At 53.7% G+C, this 14,665-nt stretch overlaps 2 protein-coding genes across 2 annotated transcripts in view; one reads left to right on the top strand and one right to left on the bottom strand.

Annotated features, from left to right (window-relative positions):
• VTCN1 (V-set domain containing T cell activation inhibitor 1) overlaps positions 1-12,963 on the bottom strand; it is a 47,317-nt gene extending 34,354 nt beyond the window's left edge. The window contains exon 1 of the mRNA XM_039841317.1: positions 12,839-12,963. Within this exon, the coding sequence (XP_039697251.1) occupies positions 12,839-12,870 (32 nt within the window). The 5' untranslated portion in view covers positions 12,871-12,963. The remainder of the gene's footprint in view (positions 1-12,838) is intronic.
• The window catches only part of MAN1A2 (mannosidase alpha class 1A member 2), a 266,574-nt gene that overhangs the window by 48,166 nt on the left and 203,743 nt on the right, over positions 1-14,665 (top strand). The window lies entirely within an intron of this gene.

A 14,665-nucleotide genomic window follows, 5' to 3' on the forward strand; every position in this document is an offset into this window, starting at 1 on the left:
CAAGTTTCTTCTCCCTCATAGCCTCGAATCTATTTTCTTCTCTCTCACCAGCAAATCTCTTTTTTCTCTTATACCTTTGAGTCTTCTCTGCGTGGCTTACTCCACCGTACTCATAATGGTGAGTTGGAAGGTAGAGAGACTTAGCAGAAACCACCACGATCTTCCTGACGAGTCGTGTAGGGAAAGAAGAGGCCGTGAGTATTTCGCTCTTTCCCCGTTACTGGCCTCTGCTCTACCACCTCTCAGGCTTCCCTCCACCCCATAATAACTCTCATCTTTAGCTTGATAATGAAGTGAAACTCTATAAATTAGAAATTTATTCTTTTGATTTTGTTCCCAGTTAAAATGTATAGTATAATATTTTATCTCATTAGTCATCAATACCAAATGGTCCACAAAACATTCTCCTTTCTTTCTGAAGGTTTTACGATGCATTGTGACCTGAGAAAGGAAATCTCAAAAAATGGGGAAAAGTGAGAAGATCAGATACAAATTCTGCCATTTTCTTTATCAAAATCTTCGCAGGAGTTAGCACTGGTCCTGGAAAAAGGCTTACGCGGAAGTGACTACTTTGGAGGCTCTAGTTGGTTGGGAGGGATGCGAGTTGGTGCAGCTTTAGGGCGGGGAGAGGGGAAATGGGCCTGTGGTGGCACTTAGCGTCCTGTACTGTAATCGTGTGTTTATTTATCTGCCTCCCCTTCTAGTCCGCATTCTAAGCGATGGTAGGCCCAGTACCGTGTATGTGATTGTAACCCTAATTTCTATGGAGCCGGGTAGGCAGAAGATGTTTAATTTATATTTGTTAAATGAATTCAGAACATACACAGAACTCATAGAGTGTGCTTGCACCCAGGAGGAACCCAACGTTGGGGGCCATGATTATGAGATTGTGGGACTGTGAAGTGACCCCACAAGAAGGCCAACCCCAGAACTGACATAAACTGTTAGCTGAGAGATCCCAAATGTCAGTCTGCGTCCCTGACGTAGACAGACACCCTGGAAGCTGAACCCAAAGGGAACTGAACAACGGGACATGGATGACGTTGGCTTTTAATACTTCTGATTATTGGAAAGTCCAGGCCGTATGGGTCTTAGTGCTTTTTTAAAGCTACCTTATTCCAGTGGGCAAGGCAGCTTCTTAGTTAGAGACACAGACATCTCATGTGATGCAAGAGAGCTATGTATGGCCATTGATGTCACTGTCAGGATCATCTTTTGTACCTTGTCACCTTCGATCCTCAGGGCAGTTCTGGGAGTTCCATTTATTGTCATTACTTAACAAGAGAAGTCATGTGGCTGGCGTAGGATCCCATGCAGTAAATTTGGAAAGGGAAGTCACACCAGGCCCCTCTGGCTCCAAGTCTGTCGCGCAGCTGGAGAGAGGTAGCAGTGTCCATGCCTCCTCCCTTTCCGCCGCTCTCAGGCACTTACTATGTGTCAAAAAGGTCGTTTGACTTTTACGGGTAGAAGACAAACGAGAAGTGAGGACCTGAAACATGGTGTGTCCTACGCAAGGCTTGTCCCTGTTTGTTATTTCAGGGAGCCAGAGCCAGAGGCTCCATTTCACTTACGTCATGAGAAATCAAAAAGGCTAGTTCCACCCTTCCTGCTAATTGCATGTTTGTTGCGACGAGCGTGACAGGCCAAGAGTTTCTTTTGTCGCACACTTACTCTGAGCAGCGCCTTCCACAAAACTGTCAGGGTCCCACTGAATGTCATTGAAACTCTACCCAGCTACCACGAGCAACTTTAATTAAATTAACTCTACCTTTCGACTCTCATCTTCCACTTGCCTGGAGTATTAGATAATTCCTACCCACATCTAACACCTGCTAGTTGGCCAGATGTGCTGAGTGCTGTCAAGACGCCTAGCCACTCCGCAGAGAGTCACTTACACTGCCAGGTCACCGATGGTGGCATGCGCAGGACAGACAGCCCTGCTAAAGGCTCTCTCAGAGGGTCTGCGGGGGAGTAGGAGCCCTGGGGGTTAGTCCTGGCCCAGCCACCGCCTCGCTGTGCGCTACCTGAACTTAACCTGTCCAGCCATTCCACTCCCTGCCTTGGACATTTGGCTCTGGTGCCTGGAGAATGACAAATGAAGATCTGGCTGTGAGCCCACGATCTTTGTAGAGCCTGTGAGACGCTTCCCGAGGCGCCGGCAGCCAGGGCAGGGTTCCTCCCTGCTCCCAGGGAGCCTGACCCGCCTCACGGTCCTAAGCAAATTAGATGAGCACCTATGAACTGGGATGACCATAATGCCTGGGAAAGATGAACTAATTAACAATTATAATCATGAGAGGGCTGTCAGAATAATACCCGTGTTTATTTAGTGTCCCTCATTTGAGGAACATGAGGTGAGCCATGGATGTCACCTCATGCATCCTCCCTATACTTCTACGAGGGAGAAAAGGGCAGGGGGTAGTTGCAAAGAAGCCTGTGTGGAGGAGCGTTAATCATGGAAGAATGACTGTAGAAGGGGAAGCTCTGAAAGACACGACGACTTTGGAGATCAGAGGGGAGAGGGCGCCCCGGGAAGGAGGGCGCCAGCCCGCCCTGGCGCCCCTTTGCTCAGCCCTTGCTGTGCTTCGGGCTCCCACATTAATGCGCTTTTCCCCTGTCCGTGACTTCCGTTCCTTTGCAATGACTCCAGCCCCTAGTTTCCCAAAGTGTGTCCTGATGTACGTTAATAAGTCTTGTTTTAAAGGGAGTTACATTTTGACAACATTGGGTCAATCACAATCAAACAGATTTCTTTAATGTTGGGACTTCGATATGCTGATTGCATAGCGAATGTCCCAGAGGAGCGCATATCAGCTTCGAGCCGTCTGAAATCATCCTTTTTGCAGCTCAAAATCAATTGAATGTCGGCAGTTTCCTAGGGTCCAATCTACCACTGCTCAGCACTTCCGACCTGGCTCGACGACAGAGCTCTCCTGTAGGACTTGGTCGCGGTGCCCGTGTCCTCAGAACTCACTTTGGGAAATGCCACCTCAGGCGCTCGGGCACAGACCGTTAGGTGCTCTGCTCACGCATGGTGCCCGGACCTCGCAATGCACATCTGCCCAGATGCAACAGGATAGGGGGCCGGGCGGTGTGGGAGGCAGGCGGCTGGAGGAATCCTGCCGGGCGGTGGGGCTGAGATCGGGAAGGGTGGCCCAGGGTGGTGTCGCCCGACCCAGCAAGCATGGACGTGCACATCCCATGCAGAGTTACAACTGTGGCCGTGTTAAGGTGCAAGGACTTTTTTTTTAGCTGTAAAATTGCTTTAAAATATTTAGTTTTAGTACATCTAGGTTCAATGGAAGAAGCAGGATGTAAAAGGATACACACTCTATTAACAACTATGTACAAATTTTCTGCATTTGGGTTTGAAATGGGTTTGAAAAGCAAGAAAGAAAATAGTCATTTACGATGATAGAACCATGGATGACTTTTTGATTCCTCTTTTCAAAATTTCCTTAAATGTCATTATGTTGCTCCACAGTGAAAAGAAACACACACACACACACACGCACGCACGCACACACGTGCACACACACACACATGCACATACAGTTATTCCGTAAGCTTTGAGTTCATACCAGAACATCCTCTGGGGCGATGTGCCCCTCCCCCATTCTTTCCGGGTGGGAGTTATGTCACAGAGTTATGTCACAGAGAAGATGACCTTCCAGCCAGGACTTTGGTAAAATTATGGCCCTCTGGCCACCAAGAGCTGGTGGAGTCAAATACCTAAGAGATGGGTGAAACGTCACCCCTCGGACGGTCGCCCTGCCTGCCATCCAGAGGAAGGACCAGCCCTCCCACACAGATCCCAGGTCTGCAGGCGTCCCCAGCGCCAGGTGGCTCCTTTCTCAGGCCTGTGTTTAAGTTGGTTATGTGACGTTTTGAACAGGATCCTATAGCGACACTATTTATAAATGACAACCAGTTTCTCAGCAAGGCCTCAAAACCCCGTTCAATCCTAATGTTTCAGAAGTACTGTACGTTTGTAACAGGAAAGGAAAATAGCAGAAAACATTGCTAGCACAGGCAACAATTACAGCCAGAGTGTGGAGTATGTGGACTTTGCAGGCTAGCTCGGGACTCTAGCTCTCGTTTATAGAGCTGTGTCCTTCGGAGAATGTCTTCCTGGTCTTGCTGGTCTCCCCAGCAGCCCTGAGCAGCCTGCAGAGGGCGAGCTGGTCATTGCAGGGAAGTCCTCTGTCTGCTGACCTGCTCTCCCCGGGCTTGGTGGGAACCCCATGATGTAAGGGACATTCTGGAGTCCTGCCTCCTCGTCCCCTGCCCCACTCCCAAATCGGCCTCGTCCCTAGGCTGCAGGTCAGCAGTGCTGTGCGAGCCCAGCCCCAGCATTCACTGCGTGCTGTCCTGAAGGAGCTGCTCCGAATAAGGCCCAAGAGGCAGAGCCCCTCTCCAGGAAAGCACCACAGAGCGGGCCCGAGGCAAAGGTGACCACAGCAGGGGGCTCGAAACATGACTGGCTTTTGTTGCGTTGCCATGACCCTCCAGTAAGGTCTTTGGACAGAGACTCCCTGACCCAAGGCCACCAGGATGACACCACAACTCCCCCATCAATTCTGGCTTCTCTCTTAGCTGCAAAGAGAAACACGAAGACTTGAATTCTCTTCAAAAAAGGGAAGACAGAAGGAAGAGGACGGGAAACAGGTTCCCTGGACAGGTAGAAGCTGAAAACAAAGGTCAGCTTCTCGCCTGGACAATTTCTTGTCTAACTGCCCCGTGCAGGGCTTCTCCCGGGGCCTTGGTGCAGCCTTAGTCCAGGCTCCAAGGGCTCCTGTGGGGTCTAGGTGCTCCCTCCCACACAGCACGAGCTAGGACGCGACTTAGCCTCGCATGCCTTATAGGACTGTATCCTGACCCCAGAGCTTATGCCAGCCACTTTAGAGGACAATTGTCCCTACACTGTTGTATTTTGTTCCCTGGACCCGGAGAACAAAAATTTGATGATTGGCTCTATCCTTTGGCTAAGGATAGAGCCAATCATCAAATACAGAAAATACTGAAAAGATATGTTCTCAGACCAGAGGCAAACCCCCTGCAAGCAGAGTCTGGTGGTTTTGAGTTGTGTGGGAAGCAGGGGAGGGAGGTGGCTAACGGGACCAGGACCAGGTGTAGAGAAGCAGAAGCCAACTCTAGGAGATTGGACCAGTGTCATGGGGAAGTCGGGGGAGTCATGGAAACCAAGGGAAGAAAGCGTTTCAAGAAGGAAGGACGTCTGTGTTGACAGCTACTGTGAAAACAAGCAAGATGAGAACAGAGAAGTCCAAGTTAGACTGGACAGCGGCAAGAGCAATATCTCGGTAGAATCATAATAGAATAATACACTCTTCGTGATATAAATTCTAATATCATCCTCATTTTGCACATGAGGAACCCAGGCACGGAGAAGATAAATTCGCTGTCCAGGGCCACTGGGCTGGACAGTGGCAGAGCTGGGCTTGCACTCCGGGCAGCCTGGCTCAGGTGTGTTCTGGGAACCACATTACCCTCCCCCTGCCACGCCCAGTAAGACCAGCAGCCGCAGGCAGCTCTTTCAACAAGTTTGCTGAGAAGGAAACAGAGAGATGGGGTGGGAGCCGGAGAGGTTGTGGAGCTGAGAGAGAGTTTTTCTTTTCAGATTGAAAACACTGACATACGGGCCGCACGCTGACAGGGATAATGGAGGAGGAGAGAGACGGCGGTGCTGCTGGCTGGAGGAGGGGCTGGATCCAGGGCACCTGCGGGCTGCCCTTTGACAGGGGCTGGGCTTGTCCTGGCACCAGGAAGGGAGGCAGAGGACAAGGGCACAGACAGGGGTAGCAGCTAGTGAGGAAGTAAAAAGGAGAGGCTCCTACCTTCTAAGTGAAGAACGAAGCAAGATAATCACTAATCACATGAGCCTGGGGCAGGGTGGGGTGGGGGCGGGGACTTCCAAAAGGATGGAAGAGAAAAGAGTGTGACAGTGGCCATTCTGGGTGGGAGGTAGAAGAGAAAACATGAGCCCCCCATAGGAAGCTAAAAGAGACAGTTCAGTGCCCCTACACTTTATGGATGTTCTAGTCCTGAAATCTTTCATGGTTTCTATTCTGTGAAATTTTTCATTCTAAATCTTCAGAGAAAGAAAGAGGGGAAAGCGCCTGCCCTCTCTGTCACTGCCACCATGCTGGGGGCCGTGAGAGGGCACTTGGAAGTGATAGGTAAACGGGAAACGTTCCAAGGCCCATTTGTTCCCTCTTTAGAACATGTCTCGAGGAGAACTGTGGAATGATAAATGATCACGGGTGAAATGGACCTCTGTCTGGGTTAAGTCTTTGCACTTTTCCTGGGGGTCAAGGAGCCCAGAGAACAGGTGCCCTACCCGCCCCCCCTTCTCATTCAGTAGGTCTGGGGGAGGGGGCGCTGAGAATTTGCATTTCTAACAGGCTCCAGTGACAGTGCTGCCCCTGGTCAGGAGACCGCACTTTGAGTTTTGAGTGAGTGTTGCCACTTCAGTTGGCCAAGGATTTTCCCATCTCCCGTAGAACAAGGACTAGAAAAGCTTATCTTGTGTCCACTGAAATCCCAGCGTTTAGACACAGAGGTCCCTTAAACCCAGCTGCTACTGTCACACCTGTCATTCTTCCCCCGCCCTCCAAGTCACTTTGTTATTCTGCAAGGACAGTGGGAGGCAATGAGTGGATAAGGAAATAGACATAAAGTGCTGATGATGTGCAAGGTGCTGCTCTGAACTCTTTGGTCCCTCAGATTTAGGGTTGGTCAGTTGGAGTCCAACACGGTTTTTAGCTGGGGTCACGCGCAATATAGGGTCATTGAAAGAGCTCTGTTCTACCCATTTTTTAACTGCATGGCCCTCGAGCAGGTTGCACGATTTATTTTTATCATTCCAGCGATAAGATGAGGGGTGTATTGACTTTTGGAATTTTCAGGCTCTGAAAGTACATGATTCTCACTGAGTTTCAGTCACTTCCTACTCCTGTACTCGCCTGCAGCTACCCAGAACAGCAGACGGGGGCTGACAGGTTAGGGTCTCCAGCCTGCTCTGGGGTCAGCTCCCCCCTCAGCTGGCTCAAGCAGTCGCAGGTCTCTGAAGAGATGTTTTGCCAGTGATGAGGTGGGTCCTGCTTTAAGTGGCAGGAGATGGAGCAGAGCTGATTAGAAAGATAATTTATAATAAAAGTCAGTACGGAGGTCTAGGCAGGAACTTGTTGGTTCCTGCCTTTGGCTGGCTGGGAGACACTGGTCTTGCGTCAGTCAGCATTTGCGTCTGTGAAATGGAGATAATTAGGAGTGTGGGGCAGTTCAGCTAATTAAGTCTTACCCAGTGCTCGTCATAGCTCAGTAGCTCCCACTGCCCCTAAAGGTTGTGGCTCTTGATGTCAACGGTTTCTCATCAGGAAGTTATAGACACTGACCTTGTAGACTCAAGGATCTGTGGACTCACCTCGCCAGCCTTAATGCGCCACCTGGCAGAGCCAGACCTTTATTCTAAACCCCAGTCACCTTCAGGTTTAGAGAAGGGTTGTCTCAGATGCATATACAGCAAAAAGTGCAGTGGACTCGACTTCTTTTGTTTTCAAAACAATCTGGAGAATAACTTCCTTTAAGGGACCCCAGTGGCCATCCGTCCAAAGCGTATCCTCAGTGAAGCACCTGTCCAGGGAGGGGAGCCGGCGGAGTGGAGGGCCAGCTCGCAGCAGGCCTGTGGAGGGAGCTGCACGCAGAGACCCTAGCGGTAGCTCTTCGGCTGTGCCAAGCGCATAATCACATGGGACTCACGTGACTCTTGGAGTTAGGTTCTATTATCAGCCCTATTTTGTGGATTGAGAGACTCAGGCTCATAGAGGTTAGGTGTTCAAGGTGACATGAGGACTTAAACCCAGGCAGTCTGATTCTAGAGCCCGGATACGCGGCCATGGTGCCAAGTCTCCCTACAACAATGAACGGAGGCCAGAGGCCAAAGCCTCCCAACCCCACTGAGGGAAACAGACAGGTACCAGGAACCGATGTTCACCGACCTGGCTGACTGTGAACATCAAAGGAGCAATGAATTGCAGCTAGAAAGATCCAGGAAGACTTAAAAGTAGAAGTGGCATTTGAGCTGAATGTTGAAATGGGGTGAGGACAGGGAGCGTGCATCACACTCAGAAGACAATGTGCTCCTGACGGTGCCATCTGTTTAAGCCTTTTTCCCACTGTGCAATGTATCTTTTTCCAGCTTCCTGTCCCGTTGATGGGAATGGGTTCTGAAGGCCCATGAAGCCTCAGACTTTACAGGTTGAGAGAGTCAGAAAGTTGGGCCCATTTTTTTGTATCTCAGTGAAGTTTCACGTGTCAGCGTGGCCCGTGCCAAGAGCCTCCGCATGCCAGGCCTTTGGAGATAAGATTTTTCTCACCAGGCACACTTTCATTCTGCTGCCAAGCATCGTTTTCCCTGCCATCAAGGTCTGGTGTGTCTGACTCAGGCACCCGCTTAAAAACTGGGGGCAGTGGGAAACCAAGATCCCGAGCACAGCGCCCCGAGCCTCGCTCGCTCTGGCCTTCCCCATGCTCTGCTCCATCCCCTCCACTGCTAAGAGGGTTCCTGCTCCTTCTCCACCCAGTGGCTGCTTTTGACATGTCTACATCAGTCCATTGTCACTGGTGATTTCCCCAAACCTTAAATGCTCCAAAGAGCTCTCTACAGATGGAAGAGCCAGAATGAGACAGATGAAGAATCCAGGGGAAAGGAAGCGGGGAAGGGAAAAAGGCAGGGATGGATGGAAGGAAGGGAAGAAGGGAGAGAGGGAGAAGGAAGGAAGGAAGGAGGAGGAAGGAAGGAAAGAAGGAAGGAAGGAGGAGGGGAGGAGGGAGGAGGAAAATGGATAACAACTTGAAATCCATGCCAGCTGGGCCTCGCCGCTGCTTTATCGCGTGTCTGCTGCAGACGTTACAGCTCTCTGATGGTCTCTGCTGACGGTGCACGCGCAATGCGCCCGTGAGCCCCCCTTCAGCCTAGACTCAGAGGACCCCGGCCCCGTCTTGGACTCATTTGGGTACAGGGGCTACCTGGCAGCATGTCCTCCTCACTTTCTGGGCAAAGCCACATGAGTTATGCTGAAATGCTGCCAAAGCCATAGTCTTGTCTGGATCAGATGTCCCCAGTCAGCACCAGGACTGACGGGGCCTCTGTGATACCCCCACTCGCCCCACACGCTGCTTGAACCTCCACTCTGTGACACCATGAGGCTTCTCTGTCCTGGTCCTGCCATTGACTCCAGCTCCTCCTTTGCCTCTACTTCCTGTGCCCACCACTGAGCGTTGGTGGTCTTCAGTTTCTCATCCCGAGCCCCCTCGCCTCTCCTTAGAAGACATCCCGGTCACTGACTCTCAGATTGATGTCTCCAGGCCTTACTTCGTCCCAGGTTCAGTTTCAGACCTTCTCCTACCTGCCGAGCGTCTCTACCTGGAGGCCCCAGGGGACCCTCTAACTCAACATGTGCCAGAATTAACTCTCACATCCCTTCTCTGTTGCCCAGCTCACTCAGTCCAGTCCAAAACCACGGTCATCGCAGGCCCCTCCCTTTGCCCCTGCCCCTCCCTTCCTCTGTTGAGCATCATCAATTTCAAGTCCTAAACGTTTCTCGAATGAGTTGTCTCCGTCTGGGTCCCGGCTGTCGTCCTCTGCTTCAGGTCCTGATCCTTACACTTCTGACTACAACTGTTTTCCTACTGTTCTCCCCGCCTCCTGGCTCGCTGCCCTCCATCCATCCTCACGCTGCCGCTGCAGTCACCCACCTCAGATGAACACCTCCAAGAGTCCCTTGCTCGAGAGCCTTCAATGGCTCCTCATCACCCTCGGTCAAGCCTGGTAAATAAGGCCCAGCATGACCTGGCGCAGCTTCTCCAGCCTTGTCTCTGTACTCCCTGCCCGAAACGTCATGTTCTGATGATGCTGCAGAGTAGCATGCAGCTTTCCAACACCCCATGGTAGTTCATGAGTTTTATTCTGTTATCCTATCCTATCCTATCCTATCCTATCCTATCCTATCCTATCCTATCTATCTATCTATCTATCCTATCCTATCCAATCCTATCCCCTCTGCCTAGAGAGTCCTTCCCACCTCTCTTTACTCGGATCACCTGACTCATCCTGCAAGACTTAGCCCAGCCATCACCTGGCTCAGAAAGCCTTCCCCAAAGCCTCGGGTTAGGGAAGTGCTACTGTTGCATCCTGCCCCGATTGTCTCATGATTTACAAATTACCTCTTTGGGAGTCTTTCTCCCCATTAGCCTATAATCCTGCCAGTGCCTAGTCGCCTTTGCCCTAGTACCTAGTGCAGTGCCAGCACGTAGTAGGTGCTCAGTTAATGCTCTTGACCAGACCATAACCCCTTAGGACAGGGATCATGACTTTTCCACCTCTGGACTCCTAGCGGGCACCTGACAAATGTTCCAGGGGTGACCGCTGTGCCCACTGACAGCCACGAGGGGAACAGGGGCGGAGTTCTGACCACGCACGTCCTGCATTGCACGTACACGGTCAGGTGTGGTGGCAGCCACACACCAGTGTTCCGTCCCCGAGAGGCACGCGTTGGGGCGTGAGATTTGAAGGTATTAAGCTCTCTGGTAATTATTTAAGAGAATAATCTACTGGATCAAACTCCCCCATGCTAGCAAAGGTCACAGCCACCTCAATGAAAGGTATTATTATGAATTAAGGAAATTATGGCAAGAAGGTTCGTTGCGGGGAAGGCAGACACCAGGTTCCCCCAGGTGGCTCCCCCTGCTTCCCTGGGAAAGCTCCCCAGACCCTGCTTTCCACGGGACCGGCCCGGCCCATTGACCTTGTCCCCGCCGGCCCCTTTGCACAGAGGACCTGCTGCCCTTGTGGCCTCCACTGCCCTTGCAGCTGTAGAGTGAGCATAGCTAAGCTGGGGCTGAAAAGAGGAGTCTCTTGATCCCAGTGGGTCTCTAAAGGGTGGGGGACCCTCATTTTGAACACCCACCTCCTGCTAATCCTCCCATAAAACCAGTTAGGCTGGTTGTAATGTATTATTAGAAAGCCCACATACCCTTCCTTGAAACAACAGAGCTACTTGTTTCCTGAGGAGCGTTTCAGGCTGTGGAACTGAGGACTGGGGTGGGGAGGGACGGGAACAGTGGCGGAGGCGCTGGGATGGGCAGGCTGGGGGGAGGGGGTGGGCGGGGAGTGCATGTCATAGCACTGAGAGCTTGGGTTTCAGTAAGGCAGACCGAGTTTAAGTGTTGCTCTGCCTCTTACAAACCTTGTGGCCTTGAGCATGTGACTTAGCTTCTCTGAGGTGACAACCCTCACAGGTGAGGAGTGAAGGATGCTCTGCGTGTCACCTCGCCCAGGGCATGGAGATAGAAGGTGCTGGCAAAACACTAGTTCCCCTGATGTAAGTGCTTTTGGGGACATTTTCTCAGGGCAGAAAAGTCCAAACGGACCCCCCCGCCCCACCTGCTGCTTTTCTAGGGAGCAGAGTGTCCTTGCGGGACACAGGAAGGAAAATGCTACCCAGCAGCCCTGCCAGGGAGGCCGAGCCCCCAGCCGCTGCTGCGGGACTGGCGCTTCCGGCAGCACGAGTGACAGCTGACATTTTGTCTTAAGGAAGAGAATTTTTTAGGCCGCCTCCAGGAAGCAATGTTCTCTCAGTCTCCGCGAACTTTTCCCTGTTAATCTCAGATTTCCTTTGCCTTCTCCCTTTTCTCCTTTTCACTGGAAAAGACACAAACACCCCTAGAACCAGCCAGCCCCAGTCTTCCCAACGCTCTCAGGAGTGCGGCCACACTGAGCCATCTCCAGCAGGTTCAGGAAAGCCCTTCGCTTTCCATTTCTTTCCTTCCAGCAAGGTAAGTGATGTCCCCAGGGAAAAAGAGGCTCCTAGAGTCAGCTGAGAAGAACAATGGGTAAGGGAGGGGGCCTCCTTCTCCCTCGCCCTCTGGGGAGTTGGCCAGTCCCATAACCACGCCCCTCCCACCCCCAACTCTGCTCTCTGCCTCACAGCAGCATTTACACGGCCCACTTGCTCCTCCTCTCCTGTGGCTCCTTTATATGTCTGGGCTGGCTCCTGCTGGCTGCAAAGCTCTCTTGCTTCTCCAGGCAGCCCCCCAGGAAGACTAGGGACCCCCTTCTGGAGCTGGGGGGGTGGGTGGAGGACGGTGTTGGTGTGAATTACTCGGCAGTACTAAGACTTCACACCCACAGCAGGAGTCAAAGCATGTCTACCTCCTTCATCCTGGAGACTATATAGTGCAGTGTCCCCATCCTTTCTGGCACTAGGGACTGGTGAGCACCGTGAGAATCTAGTGCCTGACGGTCTGAGGTGGAGCTGAGGCGGTGAGGCTAGCACTGGGGAGCCGCTCCTGCCGCTCACCTCCTGCTGGGTGGCCCGTTTCCTTAAGGCCACGGACTGGTACTGGTCTGCGGCCTGGAGGCTGGGGACTCCTGATATAGAGGGTCCACCTGCATCCCACTTGTCATCAGTCATCAATTCCCTTCCACACCAAGCAGCCCGTGCCACCCTGCTTGGTGCCCCTACAAGAGCCTCGAAGTCTCAGCAGAGCCCCCAGCCTGGCACACATGCTCCTCAGTCCAGAGCTGCCCCAGCAGGTGTCAGCCCTTCCTGGCAGAAAACAAACCTAACCCTGGACAGGTGCCGGAGTGGCTGGGGTGTGAGGCTGAGTCGAGGTCAGTTAGGCTTTCGTCTGCCCAGGTTCCCACAAGCCCCATGCTCGATCAGATGAGGGTACAGGCGAGACAGCCTAGCAGCCCCGCAGCACCCCCAAAGACCCAGCCCTGTTCCTTCACCTGTTAGGACAGAGAAGAGTGCATTACCTCCAGAAGATGATCTGCCCCAGGGACGCCATGGCGAGGGGATGGGTCCCTTCTCGCAGTGTGCCGGGCCGGGGTGAGTGGAGCTGCGGCCGGCCTCCGGGTGACTCCCAGGCAGCGCGGGCGGGCCCGCCGGCCTTAAGTACTGAGCACAGGCGGGAGCGGGGCGTGCGGCTCGCAGCGGTGGCTCAGCTATGAGGAAGCGGCGTCCCCGCAGGCACCGGGCCGCTGGCTCCCAGCCAGCCGGGCGGCCGGCACGCACGGCCACCTTCCCCGGCCCTGACCGGGTGAGCGGGCCAGATGCAGAAGCCTCCCAGGCCCCCACTTCGGGGCTGGCAGTCAGCGCGCGTCTGCTCCTCCGACTCTGCGGAGGGGAGCCCTGGGGATGCAGCTTCAGTCCCCAAACAGGAGAGGACTGGGGCAGCGTGAAGCGTCAGGCCGTGCGGGGAAGCTGGGAGGCTGGGCGCCCCCGTGCCTGCTGGCTGCCGATGCTCAGACAGGGGCTGCGGTCTGTCATGGAGGGGATCCAAGCTGATGGCCCTCAGAAAGGCCGCGAGTCAGTGACAGCCGTGCTGAGTGTGTCACCCAAGACCGAGCTCGCCTGGGGCACTGGGACTGCGTGGCTGGGTGGGCTCATCCCTGCCGGCTTCATCTCAGTGACAGGGTGACAGGGCCCACCCTGCCCAGTTCACCGCTGCTGAGACGCCAAAGACCTCAACACACGGAACGTAGAAGCTATTGCTGCGGGCGCGCGGCTTGGAAGAGCTGACTGGACGTTTCGTCCGGCACTCAGATTCCTAGCCAGACAGGACCTTCTTACGGCGCAAAGCTCGTGCTCGTGGCTTTGTGTCCTGGTTCCTTCTGCGGCCCGGAGTGGGGGGACCCGGGTCGTAGACACCGCTGGCTCACAGGCGACGGGCCGGCCTGGGGACTCTCATGGGGTAAGGTGCCCAGGCTGCAGCAGGGCGGCTGAGACTCGGTGCCCAGCGGCTGGGGGAAGCGTGGAGGACAGCCGGGAAGGGGCGGCCCGGGCCTTGGGAGGAGCCGGCACAAGAGAGGGCAGGCTCTTCAGCGTCAGCCGGAGCCGGTTCTGAATCCAGGGCTCCCTGGTGGCTTTCTTCACGGCATCGTACCTTTCTTCACCGCGTCTCTTCCTGCGTTGGGGTGGGAGTAGATGAGGGGCCCCCTGCGCCTTCCCTTTCTCCAGAGTAAGTAAATGGGTGACAGCTGAAACCTGCGAAGTGCCCGTGCTGCCTGGACCCTTCTCGGGCTGGGCTGGCTGGGAAGCGAGGGCAGCGACTCTGATCATTCCTGTACGTCTTGACCCCACCCCATAGGCACAGGGTCTCTGCCCAGCTCCTCGAGGAGCCTTAGAAAGAGCAGCCACCTCAGACACCCCAGAGCAGTGTCAGTGGGTATCTCTCCTCTGGTCACCCACTGTCATCATGGGATGAGCGAAAGAGGGCCCTAGAGGGGAAAACAAGACATCTCCCTGAGACACATCCCCCCCCCCCGCCCATACATTGGCCAACTTCTGTCAGGAGGAAAAGCTCCCCCGCCACGAAGGCCAGCTCCATCAGGCAGGACAGAGAGCTGAAGCGTCCTGCTGACTCGAGAGGCAGGGACATTGCTCTGGTTCTGCCCCCCGAAACCCAAAGAACAGTGCACGTGGAAATTACAAAGCAGCAGACCAGTGCCGCGGAATGATAGAAACACAGAAACGTGTGTGCGCATGCGTGTGTGTGTACACGGGTGTGCGGAGTGTGTGTGTGTATGTGGTGAGCGAGTAAGAGGGGGAGAGAGAGACTTTGAGACACCCATCTCTCCAGG

The sequence above is a fragment of the Pteropus medius genome, unplaced genomic scaffold (assembly GCF_902729225.1).
Source record: "Pteropus medius unplaced genomic scaffold, Ma_sr-lr_union100, whole genome shotgun sequence".
NCBI lineage: Eukaryota > Metazoa > Chordata > Mammalia > Chiroptera > Pteropodidae > Pteropus > Pteropus medius.